This window comes from Carassius gibelio, chromosome B4 (genome assembly GCF_023724105.1).
Source record: "Carassius gibelio isolate Cgi1373 ecotype wild population from Czech Republic chromosome B4, carGib1.2-hapl.c, whole genome shotgun sequence".
NCBI lineage: Eukaryota > Metazoa > Chordata > Actinopteri > Cypriniformes > Cyprinidae > Carassius > Carassius gibelio.
Window position 1 is genome coordinate 21,511,771 of NC_068399.1, and position 24,896 is coordinate 21,536,666.

Below are 24,896 nucleotides of genomic sequence, written 5' to 3' on the forward strand. Positions count from 1 at the left end.
GTCAAAATGTAATGATAGTTTTCTCTAGTCCTCCGGCTGAGTAGAGATGTTTCATTAATAATCTCTTCTTATATTTCGACATCTCAGGACAAGGACTTCGACTTGTGGACGGGCTTCACCTGTGCTCTGGGAGAGTGGAGATGCTTCGTACAGAAGGATGGGGTTCAGTGTGTGATGCTGTCTTTGACCAGCAGGATGCAGAGGTTGTGTGTAAACAGCTGGACTGTGGGGCTCCTGTACAGGTGCTGGGAGCAGCTGCTTTTGGTAAAGGAAAAGGCCCTGTTTGGTCAGAAGAATTTCAGTGCAGAGGAAATGAATCTCAGATACACGTCTGTTCACGATCATCTTCACAGAAATACAACTGTTCTCATGACAATGATGTGGGAGTGATCTGTTCTGGTTGAGTATTAACATTTGTCATCTCTTTAGATAAATTACATACACATGTAATACACTGCTGTTGTTTTGTTCAATTATTTTAACTCTAGTGTCATACTGTTTGAAAGAGCTGTCAGGTGTTTGTCCAGGTTACACAGATCTCAGGCTGGTGAATGGCTCAGACTCTTGTTCTGGAAGAGTAGAGCTTCAGTTCCTCAAAGAGTGGGGCACAGTGTGTGATGCATGCTGGGATATGAGAGCTGCCAGTGTCCTCTGTAAACAGCTGAATTGTGGGATTGCTGTGTCTGTTGTGGGATCAGACTGGTTTGGAGAGGGAAGTGGTGAAATCTGGGCTGATGTGTTTGATTGTGACGGGAATGAAACAAAACTCTCAGAATGTTCCATCTCTTCATGGAGTCGAGCTGAATGTTCTCACAGACGAGATGTTGGAGTCATCTGCTCTGGTGAGAACATTCACACCACACTGAACTCATGGGTTTCAGACTAAAACTACACATTTCAACAAATTAAGCATATTTTATATAATTATTGAATGACAAATAAACACTCTCTCCAGACAGTAAAGCTCATCTGGAGAACTGCAGCTCTTCACAAACTCTCAAATGCAGCTCCACACAACAGCTGTCAGTGAAGAACACTGGTGAGAAAATCAACATCTGGACAGACTCTTTGGTTTTTAGTGATCAGAAATATGTATGTACAATCACTGTTTTTCTGTCTCTGAATATCAGGTCGAGGGTCCATCAGGCTGGTGGGTTCTGGGGGAGACTGTGCAGGGAGGCTGGAGGTTTTTCACAGCGGCTCATGGGGGACAGTGTGTGATGACTCCTGGGATATTAAAGATGCCCATGTGGTGTGCAGACAGCTGCAGTGTGGAGTGGCCCTCAGTAACCAGCAGGTACCAGCCTGGTTTGGTCCTGGTTCTGGACACATATGGCTGGATGAGGTGGAGTGTGAGGGGAATGAGACGTCCCTGTGGAGCTGCTCTTCTTCAGGCTGGGGAAAACATAACTGTAAACACAAGGAGGATGTAGGAGTCGTGTGCTCAGGTAAACAATAATGTAAATAATGATTTTATTTAAAAAGGTTTAAGATTTCTAAACTATTTGCTCATCTACACCACAACATAACACTGAATATACAACACAAAACATGCAAAAAATAACTAATTAACTCTAATCTTTGTAGTGAATCACAGACGGCTTACAGCTAACTGTGAGATTTAAATGAGTGTAGTTACAGACTGGATGTTCATATGACAAAGTTCAGCTGAAGATACGCATTTTGTATTTGGTCAGTATTAGTATAATTTTATATATATATATATTAATGAATGAAGAATTTTTGTTTGTTTGTTCATGTTGTTTTTTACATAAAAAATTAATGGAACTATTAATGAACTGTAATCGTAAGGATTAATTAGAATCATCAAAACATGTATAATTCAAATCCCTAATTAAAACGCTGTCATTCCGTGAGAGTTGAGATTGATTCTCATTCTTTTCCATCTAGAGTTTAAAGAGATCAGATTAACTGAGGGCTGTGAAGGGAATGTGGAGGTTTTCTACAATGGATCCTGGGGTAATGTGTGTTACAACCAGATGGACAGAGACACAGCGAGCCTGATCTGTCAAGAGCTGAACTGTGGAAGATCTGGCAGTGAACCCGGTTATTCAGAGGGACTGAAGTCCCATAATTGGCTTGATCAACTGAATTGTCGACGACATGACTCCACTTTATGGCAGTGTCCATCTTCACCCTGGGGACAGACTGACTGTGATAATGAAGTCGCCAATATCACCTGCTCAAGTGAGATGATATTTAACTGATTTAAGATGGTTTTAAATAGTCATGTTTTTTGTTCTATTTAGTAGTAAATACAATTTTAACATGTTTTATTCTCAGAGGATCAGACACGCGAGTCTCCTCAGAGTCTTCTGACATGTTCTACCTCACCATCTCCATACAAGAGACAGTGTTCAAGTAAGTTTATTATGATTATTTTAATTATAATCACAACTTTAGACTTTGTGGTGAATTTTGCTGCTCAGTGCTGGTTAATGTGTGCGTTTCAGAGCATCTTCCTCTCAGACTGAGTGGAGGTAACGGCCGGTGCTCTGGGAGGCTGGAGGTGTATCATAACGCTGTGTGGGGCTCAGTCTGTGATGATCAGTGGGACATCAGCGATGCTCAGGTGGTCTGCAGGCAGCTGGGTTGTGGAGCAGCACTGAGGGCTGATGGGAATTCAGTCTTTGGTGCTGGTAAAGGTGTTGTGTGGATGAACAGAGTCGATTGCAGAGGGAATGAGATTCACCTGTGGGACTGTCCTCTCTCCCTGAAAAAACACACTGACTGCTCCGAAAAAGAGCACGTTGGACTCACCTGTGCAGGTCACAGAATTATTTTTATAATTTTAATAATTTGTGTATTTAAATAAAACAATTGCATGATTGTTAATGTGTTTGACAGATTTGCCAGATGAATCAGTGTCCACTACTCCTGCTTCAACAACATCAGCTTCTCCTCCAGTTTCTCCTCCAGTGCGCTCAACATCAGTCTCTCCTCCACAAACTCTCTCCGTCCCCCCAGTGCTTGTGATTGTTCTGGGAGTTGTGCTCTTACTGCTCTTAGTGCCACTGCTTATACTGATTCAGCAGAACAGAGTGATGAGGAGAGGTAGGAGAGATCCAGAGACTGTCATATTGTGTCTTATTCAGTGTGTGATCAGTCATGCGTTGTGAACTGACAGCAGGTTTGTCTGTCTACACTCACAGCTCTCTCTGAGAGGAGACACAGGACGATGACTGAAGCCGTTTATGAGGAGATTCAGCACAGACACAATCACTTCACTCAGAGGGGTGAGACATGAGCCATCAATCTCATTTAATAGCATTAATAAGAGTCTGTCAGACAGTTGATGTTCATCTATTATTAGTCCTGTTAAACCTCCTGCTTCAAACCACAGAATTCCTGACAGAAAACCACAGAGCTGCAGGTGCATGTTTATATGTGTGTGTGTGTGTTTGTGAGAGAGAGAGAGAGAAAGAGAGTATCTCTTCCTGTGAGTATTTTTAGATTGTCATAAGGAGGTGTTCATATGTTACACTAAGTGTAGGTGCAGGTGTGTGTGTGTGTGTGTATTTCTGGAACGCAGTGAGGAATGGGTTCATGTGAGGATAATTGTGTGTTTACTAACAGGTTGAAAAAGGGATTTCTGCCTATAATGATTTTAAAATGTGAATGATTAATATTTGTGAATACTATTCCAGTGGTCTTCTTTATGATCAAAAGATCATGAGAATTCAGTTTGTTTGTAAAGATGAACACGTTTCTGCTCTGCTCTTCTTTAACAGGGAGTCTCATCTCTGAAGAACTGAATTCTGGGTATGAAGATGCTGATGAGCTTCTCTCAGGTTCCAGAGATGATCCACACACACACATATATATATATATATATATATATATATATATATATATATATATATATATATATATATTGCATATATATCAAACCTTTTTTTATAATTAAGTGAAGTGAACCAGTTCTATTGCATATTTGATTATTGAACCAATGTTATTTAAATAATGGTGTTTGCTTATATATTAACAGTCTGTTCTCCTTTTTTAGCAAAAGATTTCAAGACTGCATATTATGATGATGTCACTAATGACAGTGGCCTAAAAGGTCAGAGACGTTTTTAACTGATCACATGATTCATCACCAAATGATTAATGTATTTACGATCTGCCAAAAGAACATATTTTGGTTTTGTATCCAAACATATTGTGTGTTGATGCAGAAGAGATGGTGAAGGAAATCACACCGGGATACTATGATGATGTCATCACTGATGGACTGAAACCAGATCGTGAGACAGGTGTCACTCTCTTACTCAGCATATAATATACTTTAAAGGGGGGTTGAAATGCTATTTCATGCATACTGAGTTTTTTACACTGTTAAAGAGTTGGATTCCCATGCTAAACATGGACAAAGTTAAAAAAATTAAGTTGTACGTTTGAAGGAGTATTTCTGTTCCAAAAATACTACTTCCGGTTTGTCACAAGTTTCGGAAAGTTTTTTTCGAGTATGGCTCTGTGTGACGTTAGATGGAGTCCTAAGGGCACTTCTCCCGGAAGAGCGCGCGCTCCCGTATAGCACAGCACTGAGAGCACAACAGACATTCACTGATCAGAGCGAGAGCGTCGCGAAATGTCACAAAAGGAGTGTGTTTTTGGTTGCCAGGGCAAGACAACCCTGCACAGATTACCAAAAAAAAAACAGCATTAAGGGACCAGTGGATGGAGTTTATTTTTACAGAGCATCAACGGAGTTGTGCAAGTGTTTTTGTTTGTTCCCTGCATTTCGAAGATGCTTGTTTTACAAACAAGTCCCAGTTTGACGCCGGATTTGCACATCGTTTATTTCTTAAGGATAATGCAGTCGCAACGAAAAAGGGTCACGATCGTGTGTTGGAACCGCATGCGGTGAGTAAAACTGCTTCAAATATCTCTGTGTTGTTAACTTAGCTATCGGCGCGTAAGCACATCAAGTAAACAACATGCGATGTTGTCATCAAACTGCACTTTCCACATGTACAGCTTAAAAAAAAAAAAAAAAAGACGACAAAGTGGAACTTAGTCATTTTCCAAAACCACTAAGCAAATATATACAGTTTCAGTACATACCACATAGAGACTGATTGCTGATGCTCTTGTTCAATTTCAGCCTCTGGATCTGATTCTGGATCATAAATATACGGCTGAATCTGACTGTTAGCCATGGTTTGTTTTGGTTGTTTTTTTCCTCACGGTAATGTCACAGCTTCCAAACGCTCTCAACGCAAAAGCTTACTCGCACTTGTGATTCTTTAGCTCCGCCCACACGTAACGCCCCCAGCCGCTCGTGTTTTTCTGGGAAAAATCGGTACAGACTATCTTTCTCTTATGAATATAATAAAACTAAAGACTTTTTGGAGTTATGAAGGATGCAGTACTACTCTATAGGTACTCAAGATTAACAGGATATTGAGTGAAAACCAGCATTTCACCCCCCCTTTAATACAAAATATTACTGTAAATTTAAGTTAGATTTTTTTTTACTGAATTAAATGAAAGTGAGACTGATGAATGTGTGAATTTGTAGAAGACACACCTGAGAGCTATGATGATGTCATGACAAGCGGACTAAACTCTGATATCAGAAAAGGTGTTTTACTTTTTCATCAGTTAAAATATATATAATATTTAAAATCCAGATTGTTACAGATATTTTAAATTACTCATATTTCATTTTGACACATTTTTATTTGCAGTGGACACACCAGAGAATTATGATGATGTCATCATAAATAGACGGATCTCTCAAGGGGAAACAGGTGAGATGCACAGAACTACATTTTTCATGTTTAGATGAGTATCAGATATTCACTTCATTTAATCAAGTCACTGAAGGGAAAAGGGATCCTTCAAATGTGATAAAGTGTTTAATAAACTGATATGAGATGTTTTTATGTCATTCTTGATCAGAGAGAGTTCAGGAGGAGTATGATGATGTCATGAGTGTCAGTGAAGATGTGACAAACCTGTTGAGTAAGTTACTATAACACTTTTGTTCTCATATTATACTTTATTTAGATTTAATATTTGTATATTTTTCCAGTTGTTTAGACTTCAGATGTTTATTCACGTACAGTATTTGACATGATTTAAGATTTTGTTTTTAATAATAGATTATGATGATGTGGAGGAGGAGTCAAACAAAGAAGGGGGTTATTTGGCTCAATGATGTCATCCACTGCTTCGGTTCAACACATCTGAACTAATGCAGAGTTATTGATATATCGATATTGTTATTGATATGTCCAATCTCACATTTTTATATATTTTCCCCCATTTTTGTATTAAATCTGTTATGCCTTTGTAGACTTTGTTGGATTTTTTGGCCTTGTTAATAGAAAAATAAAAAAAGTTTTTGTATGTCAATAAGAGATTACATGATCCCTGAAGTCAAATGTACAATCTTACATTATAAAGCACAAACACAGTGACAATCAAAACATCCTAAATATAAACACAATGACCATCAGTGATGTAACGGCCCTCAGCTTCACAACAGAAAGTATTGAGTTCATGAGCAGATAATGCTGAAAAAAATTATTTTGGATGCGATAAGTAACTTTCACAATAGAAAGAAAATAAATAAAAATCAACTAAAATCAACTATCAACTATTATTATCTCATGTGGACAGGCGTGTTATGAAATAATAAATAAATTATGCATATTGCTTGTCTGCTGGGCTTTTATATTTTAATTATAAACTACTTTTTATATGCTATATTTTACTGTAGAAGTACTGTGTTATATATGTGTAATTCAACGATCTGTAACACGTTTAAAATATTTCTTAGGGATATGCCAGAATAAAATTTTCCTGTTGCGATTAATTGCTAATGCTTTTATCACAGTATACGGTATTATCACAGTATTGAAATTTACATTTTGATCAGAATACAGTATAACAGGTTAAATAAATGTTTTCTTATAACAAAAATAACTGAACATTTAAATGCAATAAAGCAATACAAAATTTTACTATAAGACTTCTTTAGTTAACCATTAACATTCACAATGAGCAATAGCTACAATTACAACAGAAGATATTCATCTTTTAAGTCTTAGTTCACGTTAGCTCATTAAATAATACAGTTGCAACTTTAGATATTAACAACATGTTATTAGATACTGGAATAGCTAAGATTAATGAATGTTCAGAAGAATTTTCCATTGGCAGAGATGTTGCTATGATTGACCTATTATTATTATTATCAGTAGTAGTAGTAGTAGTAATACTTTTAAGAACTTTTTTAATGAAAACATCTGCTACATGAACCGAGAATTATATTTTGGTTATTAAGTATTTATTTAAATAAATAATAAATGTTTTCTTATTATTTTTTAGTTAGTTTTAAAAAAGTATAAACCGGCAATATTTACTCGATACATATGAAAGCACAAGCCAATAATTCTTCACCTGTAAACGATTCTCCCATTTCTTCTGGAATTTAAATCCAAAGTCAGTGAAGCCTCTCTGAGGAGAACAGCATCCTTTGTGTTGTGCACGTAAACCGTTTTAATCAATGTTTCTGATCAATCTGTGGCTCTCTGGTGTCTAAACAAATGTGTGGCCAGGTCATGATATTCTGTCTTTCTTTTTGTGCTGATGAAAAAGAAAGTTGATTTGCAGATTTTATTTTATTTTTTTAATTGAAAGCTCATTTAAATCAGATCATGAAAACTTGCGATTTCTGAATGAGCGAGCGTTTCTGATGGTAAATATTAAGTAGGATAATTTCCAGGAAAATAAAGGGATGATAATTACTTTATATGGCATTTATTGTCTGAACAGTAACACGGTACACACAGTAAATGTTTTCCAGAGCTGAGTAATGTAATCAGATTCCAAAAATCAAGTATTCATAATTAGAGTATATTACATTTAAAAAATGCTCCTCAGATTAAAGTTACTCCTTTATGGATTACATTATTACATATCATTCACACAATGGCAGTAAATTATTCATAATTAATCCATTTTTTTTTCTCTCTCTCTCTCTTTTAAAATAAAAAAAATACATTTAGTTTTGGCTATATTCACAATATTAAACGGTCATGTTGATACATTTTCAAACCATGTTTCTGAATTTGGGTGAAAAAAGCGCCTCTCAATCAATGAGATCATGTTTGACACAAATAATAATGCAAGTTACTAAATACTGCTGATGTCTAGCTGTGAAACACTATAGCAGTCCTCATCATTTCCAGAAGGACCTTAACTGTTGAACTGAGAAATCTGACCTGAAAGACTTAATAAAAAAAGACTTAGATAAAATATATCTGTTTTTAGTTTTAAGTGTTCAAATCATTTATTAAAAATGTTTATGGTTTAAATAATTTGTAGCTTTTTAATCGACTCACAAACTCACTGCAGTTCTTACATGAAGCCCAGTTTGGTCCTTTCATTTTTAATGCATTGTATGATGATGATATACATTTTTAAAATATATTTTCATTCTATTGTATATATTTAACCTGTTAACCGTCACTCACATTTTATATATATATATATATATATATATATGGTATGTTAAATGGAAAGTTTAAAACAAGTTAGAAAAAAAAAATGTCTAATAAGTATTCGAGAATAATACACACCCGAGATGTGATGCAACCACAACGTGAAGAGAATTTTTGGATTCGTAGTGTTTAAAAAAAAAATACCGACAGATAAAACATTAACCCAGAAATAATTATCATACAAAAAAAAAAATCACGTAACATTTTTTTGAGGGAGTGACCACACATGTGGCCAGATTATATAAATAAATATTAATAAATATTATTTAATAGCACATTGTGGAAGGAATTGAGGTAATATGGTCCAAAAATAGAATCTGAATTTGTAATCACACTTTTGCATTGAGAAACAAATACCAACCAGTGAATTCAACAGAAATCTTTGAGCCATGATTATTATTTCTAAAGAGCATACAGATTTTCTAAGAGACTGAAAGGTATATTAAATTATTTCCTGGATACTGTAAAATAGTTTTTCAAAACTAAATCTAAGTGACTGAATAAATGATTGTTATCAGATAACTGCGTTCAGATAAAGTGTTTCTCAAACTCAGACTTATGCTTCCTCGTTTCTCTGATCTCCTGCCCTAACCTGAAACTAATCTAATAAATAAATACATCTACAAAGATATGTAATATATATATTTATATATATTCATTTATTTATATATATATATATATATATATATATATATATATATATATATATATATATATATATATAAATAAATATATATATTTATATATATATATTTATATATATATATATATATATATATATATATATATATACATATATATATATATATATATATATATCTCTCTCTGTTAGCTGTCATCCGGCCCTTGGTGGTATATATATATTTCATTAAATATGTATGAATGCGTACAATGAATACATTTTTTTTTTTTTATACACATTTTCATTTTATTTATATGTGTATTTGTAAACATTTATATATTTTCACATTTATTCAAATGTGGCATAAATACATATGTAAAATAGATAAATATGGAAAGAAATGTATAAATAAAAAATAAATGTTGAAAAATACAATTCATGTTTAATTTATTTTTGTATATTTATATACTCATTTATTATTTTGTTAACTTTAACATTTCACATAATAGAGTCTGTCCTGTAATACTTTCACTGGTGAGAAGTTCCTCATGCAGCAACACAGAGACAAGACTCTTGTCGGCTCCTCTTTACAATAAGAAGTGTTTTGCTGCCATCTGCTGGACAAATGCAATTTTATTCTCAAAGTTAAACCTAATGAAAGTAGATCATATTTAAAAAAACTCATCAAAATAGCTTTAGCAACAATATAGTTTATACTATGGTATAAACATTTTTTTTTTTGTTTTCTTGGTCAGAATAAAAGAAAAAAATAATAAAATACATTAACTCATTAAAATTAGTCGTGAGAAATTTGTGTAAGTGTTTGAAGTGTTCAGACTTACAGAAGTCAGTGATCAGAGCTTGTGTCTGCTGTGTTCAGGTTCAGGTTTGATGCTGAATATAAGCTGCAGTGTTTCTGTATCAATCTGCTTTAAGTTTAGTGTGACTTTATCTCCACACTGACTTCTGACTGACACGAGTCTGTCCTCAGTGAAGTGTCTCTTCACGCTTATGGAAGTGATGTGTTTGATTGTGACGGGAATGAAACAAAACTCTCAAATGTTCCATCTCTTCATGGAGTCGAGATGTTGGAGTCATCTGCTCTGGTGAGTTCTATTCAATTCAATTTTATTTGTACAGTTCTTTTTACGATACAAATACTTGCAAAGCAAATTTACAGAAAATTTAGTTTCTACAGTATTTAGTACTTATACTTATCAATGGTGACTTTCAGTTTATGTGCATATGACAGAAATTTTCAGAAGAATTAAAGCTGCGGTAGGGAACTTTTGATGCTCTAGCGGTTAATAAACAGAACTGCTTGCATCTTGCGGAAGAACATCGTAGCCGGATCTACTTCTCTCTGTTTATGTCTATGAAGAATCACAAAGGTACTGGGTTACTCCGCTGCAGTACCCCCGAAGCAATCTAAAATAGTCTGAATATAAACACTTATTATAGGTGTACCCTAGTGATTCAGGACAAGCTAAAACACGGTTTGGAAAATGGATTCATGGTGTACTTGCTTATTATATAAATTTTTCTACATTTTGAACACAAACAAAGTTACGGACCGCAGCTCTGATTGGTTGTTTCTTACCGGGAGCGGTCTGTAACTGCAAATGGCAATAGGACCACTGGGAGGAGCCAGAGGAGCTTGATTTTTTCACAGATTATCTGTCTCATATTCTACTGTCAGGACATAATGACAGGTTTAATAAATATGTAACAAATATTTTTTTACAAAAGTTCCCTACAGCACCTTTAATAGAAGACGTAGTCAACCAACGATGAACACTATTAATAGCAATGTGTTTTGTTTAGATCTTCATGTATGTGTAGTGAACTCACTAGAGCATAATGATGATGTCATTATTATTGGACAGATCTTTAAATGTGTAACAGGTGAGTCACACAGAACTGCTTTTTTTCATAACCTGCTGTATTATATATTATTTATCATGTTACATAATGAACATGTATTTAAACCATTAATGAATCCTCATAGGTTTATAAAGTTTAATCTAATAGTTTCAGACAGTCATGAGGAGAAAGAGATCAGTGACACAAGCTGTGTTACACATTACAATGTGAGGTTTTATTTCACGTGTGTATCAGAGGGAGATCAGGAGGAGTGTGATGATGATGATGATGATGATGTGATGAGCAGGCGGTAAGATGAAAGAAACATGCTGGGTTGGTTATTGTTATCTTTTTACATAATCTACTTTTAATCATATTAAATTGTAATTTAATTTAATTTAATTTAATTTAATGCATTTAGCAGACGGTTTTATCCAAAGCAACTTACAGTGCATTCAGGCTAACAATTTTTACCTATCATGTGTTCCTGGGGAATCAAACCCCCAACCTTGCGCTTGCAATCCTCTACCACTTGAGCTACAGGAACACTATATTATATATTATAATATTAGGAACACTATATTATATATAGTTTCTTATATTGCTACTAATGCATCAATGTCTTCTGTTTTTATAAAAGTTAAAATGCTTTGAGCAAATTTTAGTATTTTTATTTTAGTATTTGGCCTTTTACTTTGATATCAATGCTTTTCAACTAATAAAAAAAATATGCCATTCATTCATCGTGTCTCAATAATATATTTTTAAAAGAACGGTTAGAAGAAAAGAGAAATTCAGAAGTTCAGCTTCAGACAGCATTTTATAGCTAAATATAATAATAAAACTATATTTTATAAAGCATCATGGTTTTTTCACAAACTTGAATTAACTCAAGTAAAACAATTTAAAATGTAGTTTACAATAAATATTACTGGTAAAGACAAAGGTATGCACATCCTTGTGGTCGAAAAAATAAAAATAAAAAAACCCAAACTGCAGAGTTTATTGTGTTATGGTCTATTTTAACTTCAAACAGTCTCTTTTTATGGTTGATAGTGAATTATTTGCACTGAGCTTGAATCTTTTGCAGCAATAGCTCCATATAGGGGTGTGACGGTTAGTATATAACCGTGAGACCAGCGGTTACAGTTGAACACCGTCATTAGAACTCTATAACCGCCAAAACCGTGTCATTAAAATATTTTTTATACGCTACAGAGGGTACATCCAGCTTGTAAAACCTGGCGATAGTGTTCTGGGAAGACCAGCCAGCAGCAAAACATAAATACTGGACAGACATACCTCTAGACCAGGCCCATCAGGAAGCATTTATATTGTCCTCGCAGAATGAGCTCTGATGTTGAGGGGATAATCCTTCCCCTAGCATTCGATAGCTTCCACGATCCAGTGAGAAAGTCTCTGTTGAGAAACAGCACGTCCCTTATTACATCCACCAAGCACACGAACAGCTGGTCCGACTGACGAAAGGCGGCCAATCGATTCATATACATCCGTAAAACCCTAAGAGGTTCCCGGCGCTCTGAGTATCAGCGTCACGCGAGGTTGACGGCTCAACAGATAAGGCAGTATATAACGGTGTATTGAGTGACTTCGGAACGAAACCCGGTCTCGGCCGGAGAGTGACATTACAGTCGCCAGGGCCGAAGCCAATGCAATATCGTTCACCCAAAACTCATGAAATTCTCCAAGGCACTTCGCCGAGGCGAGAGCAAGAAGCAAGGCAGTCTTCAGGGAAGCTCCTTAACCACAATCGAAGCTAATGGCTCGAACGGTAGTAAGAGATAGAGCCCTCAAAACTAGAGCGAAATCCCACGGCGGCACGTATTGGGGAGGGCGGCCATGAAGTACACAATCTCCTTGCTCCCCTGAGAAAACTGAATACCAGAGCGTGCTTACCGATCGTTTGCCCGTCAACCGGGGAACGAAAGCGGCAATAGCGGTCACAAACACCTTCACAGTGGATGGTTTCAAACTCCCGCTATCCAACTGTGCTGTAGAAAGCGCAAAACATCCGACACGGAACAGGTCCCCGGGTCAATATAAATGTTCTTGCACCATTTTGTGAAAACAACCCAATTCTGCGCGTAGCAGCGAATGTTTGATGATGCTTGCGTCTCTGTAAGTCTGTTTAGCACTCGTGAGTGTAGAGCGTCCCACTCATTAGGGACATATTTTTCTTGTTCTGCTTCATCTAGTCGTTCTTTTTCAGCCAGGTACAGATGTCTCAGATACTCAGGATATTCCTCTTCTGACTGGATTGGTGATGCTTGCATTTCTTCCTCTATTTTCTGAGAAGTTTGTTATATTCATGCTTCATCTTCTCCTTCCTTTTGAAGGCAAATCCCTGACCTGAGAAAGTTTGAGAGGGAGATGAGATTCAAACAGTAACTTACACACTCTACTTTTAGTCCTAGTTAAATATTTGTTGTTTATATTGGTCGATGACATGACGCCATTTTTTCTGGATCTATTACGTTGATAAAATAATTTTTATAAATAATTTTTTTAAGTTAAATCTCACTCTCTCTCTCTTTTTTTTTTTTTTTTTTTTGTATAACATGATATTAATGTTTTCCTAAATGTAACCAACTAGGCACGTGCTGTTTACAAAGATTTATATCATTCCGGACGTCTTTGTTTGTCATTGACCCTTATGTAAGATTTGTTTATTCATTGTTATCTAAAATGCATTTTTTGAAAAAGTGGCTATGTTTAAAGTGGACTACTCACCGTCTTTTACACTACCATCAAAAACTTTGCTCTCTGGAACCCATTTGTGGACACATGTTATTTAAGTATTTTCCTTTAATCGGACCTTTAGTTTTTGCGTCTTGTTTTAAAGGTGCCATGTTTAACGTTAAAATATTCTAATTTGTGGACAAAACGGTTGTTTATTTTTCGCGTAAAGAAAGTCTCACATTAATGACGTAAGGATGATCGTAATGCATTACTATTAAAAATAAACACCATTTGTGTGAGGGCAAAATATTCGATTTCGCCATTCACCAAAACGCACACTGGTACACTCAACATGGCCGCGCATTCGGTCGCTCAGAGGAATCATTTCCTGATTCGACTACTTATGTCTTAAATACTGTCTGTCAACAGCTGCAGCTCTCGCTAAATATTCTCACTTTTCTGTGCCCGTAAACAATGGCATTTAATGACATACCCGTCGACACTTTAAAAAGAAAAATAAATGAACTGAAGCGGTTTCTCTCCATATCATTAAGTATCTCAAATGCGCACACTGTGGACTTTTACACGCGTGATGTTTGGAGCACGTTTATGTGTGTGAATCCAGAGGAAGTGTTGTGTGCTGTCAGTTCCACACAAAACAGCATGAGGGCGATAGAAGGTAAGATACTCTCCATCTAATTTTCATAAGGAAAATTAAATATAATATTTATAATTGTATGTGTGTGTGTGTGTCTAATTATTATATATATTTTAGACAAGGAAAACACTACGTTTGGTTTCTGCAATGCCTCAAAGAAGTTGGTGGACATATCAGCCCTGCTGAGGGCAGCGAAATCCCACTGTTTACAAGGTCTGGGGGTCTGTATGCAGCTGGAAGATCTGATGCAGAATCTGAGACTGATGACTAGAGACACTACTGCAGGTAACTGCAGTCAGATCAGAAGCACTGAAAACCACATTTAGATTCCACTGGATCTTTATTGTGATTATTATGCATGCCAAATTCAGGTTATTAGAAGGTCATATTTCATGCATTGTCTGTAATTCCCATAGGACAGTCATCAGACAAAGCAGTAACACTGGATGAGTTTATGAACTGTAAGAAGGCCCATGAGGTGCAGGCAATGTCTGAAGTTGTGGCTAGTTTGGCCAAATACTGCCGAGTCAAACAGGTAGAAAATGTTACAAATATAATTTAGTTAAACGAAACTGAATTTAGTCTTTTGATCATGTTTCTGCTTTTCAGGTGATAGACGTGGGTTCAGGGAAAGGCTACCTGTGCTCCTATCTGTCCATGCGGTTCAACCTGCAAGTGTTCGGGATCGACTCCTCCAGCACCAACACACATGGAGCTCAGGAGAGGAACAGGAAACTGAAGAAGTTCTCCAAAGCTTATCAGAAACCAAACAAAGCCACTAGGATGCAAACTTTGGACAGCGAGGATGCGAGTATACAACACAGCAGAAACTTTGAAAACAGTGATGGCATCAGAAACTTTATTACTGAGGAAAAGGAAAGCTTTGGGGCTCGAGCGGATAGCAGTTCTTTATCAAAACAAGTCACCAATGATTTATCTGCTTCAGATAATGCTGGAGAATGTCCATTAGACCTGAATGATTCAGATTCAGGAAGCAGCTTCCTCAGTATGCTGTCTCTAGACGTCACAGAAGACATCTCTCCCCGCGTCAACCACAGCCAGCTGAGTCTGGAGGAAAGAGAGAAGAGGAAGAGAGAGAATCTGGAGAGGAAAGCTCGAGAAGGAAGGGGGAACATCAGAGACGACGGCCTGTTTTCCCCTCTGACCTCATATGTCACCGCAGAAACTGAGCTCAAGACGCTGATCACAGAGCTGGAGGTGAAGAAGTGATGGTTTTGTCCAAGGGAGAATAATAATAAATAATAATAGTAGAAGTAGTATTATTTTTATTATTATTAAAATGTAATTGTAATCATTTTAATGTCTACTATTACTAATATAATATACAAACATTATTGATTTTTTTTTAATTACAATTATATTAATTATCATCATTATAATTAATGAATAAAATAATTTGACATAGTTGTTATATAATATCATATAATTTTGTGCTAATAAGTGGGTGTGAAATATTTTTTATTTAAAGCATTACTTATTTTTGTCCTCGTAAATGCACTATGCATTAATTTGATATGATATTCAGGATCAAATAATTGATGTACACTAAACTGATATAAAAGCACGTTGCTGCAGTAGTCGTCCAGCTGCTGGCTCTGATTATAGAGCTGAAGTTGTATCATTGCTGTTACAGCTCAACGAGACGCCTGTGATTATCCTAATCATGTTAATTAGGTGAAATTGAGCTCAAGAATGGAGAGGGACTTGGATGTGTCCATAGCACATTATTTATGATCAATGAGAGATGGCAAACGATCTGTGTTGATTTCACTAAATTACCCCCTTTCTTTCTTTCTCTCTCTCTTTTCTCTGGCTGGTACCCAGGATGCAGTTCTGGTTGGTCTGCATACGTGTGGAGATTTGGCCCCCAGCACTCTGAGGATGTTCGGGGCCAAACAGGAGCTGCGCGCCGTTTGCAGTGTGGGCTGCTGCTACCATCTGCTCTCTGAAGAGTTTGATCATGACAGACAGGGTAAGAACACTTCCTTTCTGTACACACACACACGCGTTTGTTTTTGTGAAAAGTGGGGACATCCCATAGGTGTAATGGTTTTTAAACTGTACAAACTGTATATTTTAATGCCCTTCACTAACCCTACACCTAACCTTAACCCTTACAGGAAACTTTGTGCATTTTTACTTTCTCAAAAAAAAACTAATTCTGTATGGTTTATTAGCGTTTTGAAACCCTCTCCTTGTAATACCTGTGTCATACACATGTCATTATACAAAGTTGTGTCCTGATATGTCACAAAAACACACACACACACACACACACACACACACACACACACATATGTGGGCAGATCAGTCTCTATCAGAACGGTTGAACAAGTTTTCAAACAAGACAAGCTCTGTGGAAATGCATTTCTCTGTATAATATTTTTTCCTGCACTGTGCAGCCCTATACCCGTATTTGTAATAATAATAAAAGCAATAATGTATTATTATTATTATTATTATTATTATTATTAAATGTGTTATTATTTTATAATGAATATTTTTTTTCTTGATTGTTAAGTAAATAAATAAATTATTTCATAATACATAAAATATATAATGTTATATATATATATATATATATATATATATATATATATATATATATATATATATATATATATATATATATATATATATATATAACACCATAATATGAGTTATTACTTATTGTATTTAGTGAACACATAATTATAATAATTGGAACAATATAAAATTAAATATTATTCATTTTAAAAAATGTATAATATTTTTTATAACATAATAATAGTCAAAATTCTTATTAGTATGTTGTGTTATTTTATAACAAATAATACATTGTTTTAGAATAAATAATTAATTGTTGTTTATTAAATAAATTACTTAATTCATCGTTTATTATTATTATTATTATAATTGTTGTTGTTATTTTAAGTTTACTTGTCTCCAAAACAACCCCATTAGGCTCTACTGACTTTTATTTTGTGGACAAAAAGCACTGAAACCTTTTTCAGATTATGTTCATAGCGAATACAGGTTTGAAACAACATGAGAATAATTAAATGATGACAAGTTTTACAGTTTTTATTTTAACTTGGTGTTAGCTTTAAGAGAGCATGTGGTTTCTCTCTGCCTCTTAGACACGTTCTCTTTGAGCATACAGTGCAGAAACGATTCGAGTGCCTACAAAATCTGATATTTTGATCACATAATTACTGCGTTATGAAGCACAGCAGGTCTACAATAATATCTCAGTGTCTTTTAAAGCCTGCTGATCACATCACAGACCCTCGGTTGCTGCAGGGACAGAGCTAAAACACAAGAAGTGTGTGCAAAAGCTGGACTGACATCACAAACACTCTTCCCTTCAACAGACTGATCTCATGAACTCAAGAAGAGTACAGCATGTGGTGTTTTCAGTCTGATGATGTCAGTGTTTTCAGGGCTTCAGCGGCTCACTTTACAAGCACATTTGTTCTGCAGAAGAAACAAAATCTAATGAAACAAATGCAGTTTCATATGTGTCTCAAAAACTCTGTATTATTACAGCATGCTGTGCGTTTAAAGGTGAAGTGTGTCATTTCTGTGCTACTCACACCATGAGTTTGCATAGAATTTCACTTCCATAGCAGAATTTATTTCTATGGGATTTTCATTTTGACAGCGTAATACTCTTCCACGAAATCTCTTCTCAGGCCCTGCATTTGCTGACACAATTCAGAAGAGCCCCCTGCAATGTGTCCTACTTAAACAGAAAACAGGAAGTCCCGCCCACCAACAGCATTCATTAAGCAGTCGCTTATTTATAGTGCATTACATTTGTATTTTCATTAAAAAAAAAAACAAGCACTTCAGTTTTACATTTTTGTATTTTAAAACGTGAACTGAAGACTCAGCAGCTGGTCACTCGCAATGAGTCAAACCTTTTATAATGAAATCACTGATATTGTTTTGTACACTGTCCCTCTCTCAGGCATTTTTCTTACGCACAGCTCATTCTGTATCACAAACACATTTTTCAGGCCTGTGCTGGACTCTGGATCCTGTTCAGTTTGGCGTGGTTTAGATTAGTATGATAGCTGGAGTAAACAGTGTTTGTCTGCACTGAATAGACCTCGAGCCGCAGTGTGGGTCTTGTTTGAATGACACGTGTTCGCCAGGTTCTCATCCAAAATGTCTGGTGTTTAGTTTTAAAATGCAATAAAAATGTTGGGGTTGTTAAGATTTTTACTGTTTTTGAAAGTCTCTTACACTCACGCTGATAAAAAAAATACTATTTGAAAAAAACTGTAATTTTTTTTTATATTATTAAATTTTCAGCATCATTACTCTAGTCTTCAGTATCACAAGATCCTTCAGGAATAAGTCTAATATACTGAATTGTTGATTTAGAAACATTTTTTATTATTATTATTATTATTATTATCAAGGTTGAAAACAGTTTTTTTTACAAGATTCTTTGATGGAAAAAAAAAAGTTCAGAAGAACAGCATTTATTTGAATTTGACATCTTTTATACCATTATAAATGTATTACTATCATCTTTGATAAATCTTAACGCTCTCTACAAGATCTTCTGACCCTGAACATTTGAACAGTACTTTATGTTTAAACGTAAGCTGTACAGTTTTTCATCTCCGTGTTGTTCTGTGGTTGTTGTTCAGGGTGTGTTGATGGTGTGTGTGGTTTCCCTGTGAGTCAGTATCTGAAGGCTCAGGAGTGTTTCTGTGGTCGAAATGCCAGGATGTCAGCGTGTCTCGTAAGTCTGCCTCACACGTCACAAATAACATCACGTTGCCCACGCATCTTCAACCACATCCTTTGCTTATTAGCTGATGCAGGTTGCATAAGGTTTTAACTATAAATACATAATCTTTTGGGTGTTATTTTTTAAAAACATAAAGCCATTAAACTGAAGGCTACTATCAAACCATGAAAATTTGTTTTGAGTTATCACTACTTTTTCAATTCAAACTTTTTATTCCCCTCTCAGGCTCTGGAGAGAGTGTCTGCTGGAGGAGGGGTGAGTATCTGATTGTGTCATGTGACTCATGTATCTTACAATATTCACTTTTTTGATTAGAAACTCATTTCCCCTGCAGGATTTGCAAATAAAGACTTCAATCTCATGTGACCGAGGCTGTTTGCACAGCTGATTGTAATGTGTTGTTCAAGCTTGAAAGCCAGAATGAACAGCATATGCACCTATGCATATTTATCTAATTCAACTGGAAGCACTGTGTATTTTAATTTGAATTATTCTCTTTTAAAAAACGATTGAAAGTACAGAGGTGAAACAGTCAGCATGAACAAACTCTTTCTATCTTCTGCATGTCTGAGTGTTTGGATTATATAATTGTCATGGAAAATATGACACAATCTGTTTTCAGAGTTGCCACAAATGGTACAAACATTTAAATGAATAATTAATAATATAAATAAGATAGCAAACATAACCAAGTAAGCATGCGTTGTGTAAGTAAAGCAAAATCAGCTTTGAAATGTAATCGTGGTTAACTTGGTTTCTTGTCTGTTTCAGCTGCCTATGGAGTCACTTTTTTATCGGGCGGTTCTTCATGTTATTTTACGAGATCACTACGATTGCTTTAAAAGGTATTTTTACTAATTGTTGCCACAGAAAATCTTCATGGCCCAAAAAAAACTACCAAATATTGGAGGTTTGGCAGTAAGTTCTACTTAAGTAAAATATGTATTTAAAATTGAAAATTATTTTCTCTCTCTCTCTCTCTCTCTCTCTCTCTATATATATATATATATATATATATATATATATATATACACATACTACACTTTTATTTATCTACAGCACAGATTATATTAATAGACATCTAAATACATAAACTATACATATATATTATGTATAATTTATTTGTCAGTATAAAATTATCATATAAAGTCTTATTTTGTATTTAATATTATTTAGTAATATTGTGTGTGTATATATATATATATATATATATATATATATATATATATATATGTATATGTATATGTATTTATTAAATATACATATAAAACATACATTTTTTATGTTTTTATTTAGTAATATTTATTAATTATATTTTTATATTTTTGTATATTTTAGTCAATATAAATAAATTAAATTAGCACATAAAATGATTTTAGCAATGCATGTGTGTGTATTGAAAATGATTAAGTCTATATCTCTTGGTCTCTTTAGCTATCTGTGAATGTTTATTTAAAAATATTGTATATTTATAAGTGCGTGTGTATTTATAATTTAAAATTTAGTCTACATCTTTTTTTCTGTCCATCATATGCACCATCATATAAAGTACATTATAGATTTTGTGTCATGATGGATTTGTTTTGTTACTGTGCCACACGATCTATTAATTTCAGTAGTTCAGTTGCTAGTTTTATGGCTTATCTGGAAAAACTACTAATTGTAGTAGTTGCAGTAAATTATAGTTTAATACAAAACCAGAAACGGTCTGTAAAAGCAGAAACACACACACCCCGGACCCCCTGACGAGCGACTCTCAGTCGGAAACACACGCGATGACAAATATTTAGCTCCCGCACTGACGCCGTTCCTCTCCAAAAGACCAGGATCAGATATCTCATCGACAGCACTCTCACCACATCATCTGCTCATTAGACAGAAAACAACCGCGTGTCGCCAGAGAGCTTTAGTAAACTAGAGGAGAGAATAAAGAGCCTCCAGATTCCCTCTAGTCCTTCCTTCCTTTTTGCGGAGGATGAGAAATGTTTATTGAGATACTTGATCGTGGCTGCAGAGAGCAGATCTGATTCAGTGATGACTGATGCTCGTGACTCAAACCCTAAAGCCCTGTTTTCAGGTTTAAGCTTCTGTGAGTCAAAGCCAAACCATCAGGTTACGGTAATGGGCGAGTCAACAAAGAGTGCAGAGTTCACCCTCTACATGTGACTTACTGTCTGAACATTTCGTTTTTAAACTACATTAAAAACTGTTGTGTTAGTTGGTTTTTGTTATGATCGATTTTTGAAGTATTTTCTTTTCTTTTGACAGTGAGAAACGTGTTGGGAACGTGTACTCCAAAGCCTCGTCGTTTGTGGACTATGTCAGACGAGCGCTTAAGAAGCTGGATCTGGATGACACCAAAGTAATAACCAAGAGTTCTCACATTACATTCAATGTTTTTTTCAGTCAGCCCACATGCATCTGAATTACACCACAATGGAGCTAATGAGATGAACAGACTAAAATGTGTTTGACACGTAGAGAAATAAGGGAACAGGTAGCAAGAGGCTATTAAAAGGCTTTTCACCAGGCCCAGGGCAAATCTGCAGCTCTCTGTGGAACCCTAATCAGAAACAGAAAAATATACTGTATATATTTTATATAAATATAAAATATTTAAATTTTCAATCATTTAAATTACTTTTAATATTGATTAATTTATTTGAATTCTGTAATAAAAAAGATGAATTATATGAAGTATAATAAGAGTGCGTTGACCAGTCACATATGTTTCCCTTATGAATTCATCTTCCAGCGGATGTATTGTGCCATATCCTGTTCTGTGTCTAAATCAGAGAAAGGAAAAGCTATATGAAATCATTCTAATGTGAATATTTAGTAATATTTTGCTAATGTGTGTGTGTTACTAGTCAAAAGTACAGATTATGTAATTATTTTAATAAATTTAAAAAAAATGTATGTGTAAAGTATTTTTAATTTAATATAAAATCTTGTTTTTGTAATTTTTATTTTGCAATTAATAAAACAGTAATGATAACAATAATTGTTAATTCTATACTAAACAGTACAAAATGTATAAAATATTTTGCAGTATATCTGTGAGTAAAGTATCTAAATATATTTAAATAAAAATATAATATAAATAAAATAAAATAAAAATATATAAAAAAAATGTTATTTACATTAAATTTGTATTAGTCTACAGGAATGCATTTGTGTTTTAGATCCTGGTTGGTGAATAGACCATCATCTTTTTCCTTTGTTTCTTTAAAATCTTTTTTTTTTCATATCTCTTGTTGTCTCCAGCTATCTGACAGTGACATACAGAGCTATCATGAACACTACAGCCCCAGAATGAATGAGATGGTGGCTTTCAACATGGTGAGCATGACAGAGTAACGTGCCATATATTTTATTACTAACTCTATACCTGCCTCATGCTGTTTTTATCTTCCACAGTTGAAAGTCATTTTGGCTCCCTGTATAGAGGGTCTCATCCTCCTTGACCGACTTTGCTACTTGAAAGAGCAGGTAACAAACCAAATGTCAGAACAGATAACAGAAACACTACAATTTGTGCTCAAATGTGCATTTACTTTCTAGATGTGTGCTTGTACAGATATTTAATCCTCATATAATCAGAGAACTGTGAGGGGATTTTGTTTGAGGATTTACTTCAGGACCACAACACCGAATTCCCAAGTCTGCTACTTATTCTCAAAGTATATATACCAGCAGACTTTAGCCACGTATAGTAGATCCAAAAACTGGTTTCCGACTTACAGGAGTTCAGAGGTTTTGAGTTACACGTCCATTTCCTTCTTGCCCACCAGGCTTTGAACATAAAACCTCAAACCTCCTCGCGACGACAGTCAGGAGTGTCAGACTCAGCCATCTGTGAAGAACGTTAGACTGAAAATTTAGGGCATGACAAAATCATTTTGTTTATACCCACAAAACAGTGACTCCAGGTTTCTGTGGGATCAATTTCCACATGATCTTACAGGGGTCACTTATCAGTCATGTAATTTAAAGAAAGGAAAACCTCCCCAGTGTCAGATCTGTGGGATTGTTTTCTACATTGGTCTATGATTTGTGAATGTTGGACATTAAAGGGCTTGGCAACATGATAAGGTTTATCAGTGACGACTCCACTAACCACATTGAAATCAGAATCCGCTTTACAATTTGGCCTGTGGAGGGTTTTGTTATGTATAAACCATTTCATAACACGGTACTCTGGGTGTGCTGCCAAGTATATTAATGTGCTTTGGTCAGTGATTATGGAAAGCTGTAATATGGATTTTGGATTGAAACAAGCTGTGGCCAGTTATGCTGATTATTTTGATCAGGTCCAATATACTTTTTTTATTTTTGGATATGCTGGAAACGTAATTTAAATTACGGTTCATCTAAAATAATATATCTTGAGTGTGTGTGAATATATACTGAACTTATGAACCGAATGTTTTAGAGAATCAAAACCATACATGACCAGGTAGATTGATTTCTGAATGAATGACTCTTATGTGTATGTTCTTTTAAAAGGAATCAGAAACAAAGAGTGCAAACAGTGTAGTCTGATTCCCGAACAAATGATTCTTTTCAACTGCTCTTGTTAGTGAATTAGAAATAAACAGCATGACCAGTGTAGCGATTCCTGACAAACTCTTATGAGTTGTTTTTTTTTATTGAACCAAAAACAGACAGCATGTACAGTGTAGTCCACTCCAGAACAATTGATTCTTATGAGTCAGTTCTTTTTAGTGAATCACTGAGAAACCAGTGTAGCCTGGTTCTTTAAAAAATTATTGCAAAGCATTGAAAAGTCATGATCCTTGATACATGTTGAGAAGGCCTAAAATGCATTAAGATTTATGCCTTAAATATTACGTAAAAATTGTTAATAAATACATATTGAAAGCTAGATCATTGCATTTGTTTTTCAGACTTTCACATGTCTACATTTGAAATGTCTCTGTTCTTTCAGGACAATGTGTCTCATTCAGCGCTGGTCCAGCTCTTTGACCCTCTCCAGTCCCCGAGATGTTATGCAGTTGTTGGTATAAAGGAATCTACAGTCTGAAGACCAAAGCTATAGCCCTGCTGTTTAGTGTAATTTATTGATTTAATTTTCATTTATTCTTTTGGTAAAACTTTGTTTTAAATGTTTGTTATTAATGTTGTTTTTAAAGTCAAACTCAGATTGACTCTTGCCAATTTTTCAAACAATAAAAATGCTTTTTTTATGTATGTAATGATATTTTACAAAAAAATATGTAAAACATAAATTGTCAAAATAGGGTTGTTCTCAGTAAATTAAAAGCAGTTTTTCAATCCAGGGTCTTCAAAGACCTGGCTGTATTACTCTCCAGATCGGTTCAGTTATGATGCATAACGGTTCGTCTGTAGCTTAAAGCGGAAAGTTATAGTGATCAATGTGACGAAGAACGTTGCTTTTAGTGTTCATTAGTCTGACTGGTTTATAAATCAGTCTCTCAGCCTTAACTGAGCCACACGAGGACATCAGTCACACTTGAGACGTCTTGTGCTTCCACTTATTTAACACACCATTAATATTAATCAGGCATTGAGCTCTTCATTATTTTCAGGCCAATCCCCACAGACCATTATTCTCCTGTCCTATGTTTTAGTTAATATTCATAAATGAAACACCTCGAGGTAGCTTTTGTTTTAGCCTGATTGATTCTTCAGTGTAGTTTTGCTTAAAACCCCTTTAAGAACTCACAAAGAGTTTTTCTCATGCATTTGTTTTACTTTCTCATA

General features: G+C 35.0%; 3 protein-coding genes across 3 annotated transcripts in view; 2 read left to right on the forward strand and 1 right to left on the reverse strand.

Moving 5' to 3' along the window:
• The window catches only part of LOC127956352 (scavenger receptor cysteine-rich type 1 protein M130-like), a 56,902-nt gene extending 50,578 nt beyond the window's left edge, over positions 1–6,324 (forward strand). Inside the window, exons 13-24 of the mRNA XM_052554208.1 lie at positions 1,912–2,208; positions 2,305–2,382; positions 2,475–2,789; positions 2,869–3,075; positions 3,174–3,257; positions 3,753–3,812; positions 4,028–4,084; positions 4,200–4,277; positions 5,546–5,608; positions 5,715–5,777; positions 5,929–5,991; positions 6,132–6,324. Of these exons, the coding sequence (XP_052410168.1) occupies positions 1,912–2,208; positions 2,305–2,382; positions 2,475–2,789; positions 2,869–3,075; positions 3,174–3,257; positions 3,753–3,812; positions 4,028–4,084; positions 4,200–4,277; positions 5,546–5,608; positions 5,715–5,777; positions 5,929–5,991; positions 6,132–6,187 (1,421 nt within the window). The 3' untranslated portion in view covers positions 6,188–6,324. The remainder of the gene's footprint in view (positions 1–1,911; positions 2,209–2,304; positions 2,383–2,474; positions 2,790–2,868; positions 3,076–3,173; positions 3,258–3,752; positions 3,813–4,027; positions 4,085–4,199; positions 4,278–5,545; positions 5,609–5,714; positions 5,778–5,928; positions 5,992–6,131) is intronic.
• The window catches only part of LOC127956360 (uncharacterized), a 216,496-nt gene extending 202,491 nt beyond the window's left edge, over positions 1–14,005 (reverse strand). The window contains exon 1 of the mRNA XM_052554221.1: positions 13,859–14,005. The gene's annotated coding sequence lies outside the window, so the exon portion shown is untranslated. The remainder of the gene's footprint in view (positions 1–13,858) is intronic.
• Positions 13,832–24,446, forward strand: LOC127956357 (probable methyltransferase-like protein 25). The gene is made up of 12 exons (XM_052554214.1): positions 13,832–14,401; positions 14,498–14,665; positions 14,797–14,915; positions 14,990–15,598; positions 16,226–16,373; positions 19,045–19,139; positions 19,374–19,403; positions 19,920–19,993; positions 21,417–21,510; positions 22,416–22,490; positions 22,569–22,640; positions 24,100–24,446. Exons 1-12 carry the CDS (start codon positions 14,197–14,199, stop codon positions 24,193–24,195), a joined length of 1,785 nt encoding a protein of 594 aa, XP_052410174.1. The 5' UTR covers positions 13,832–14,196; the 3' UTR covers positions 24,196–24,446.
• Positions 24,447–24,896: the final 450 nt, after the last annotated feature.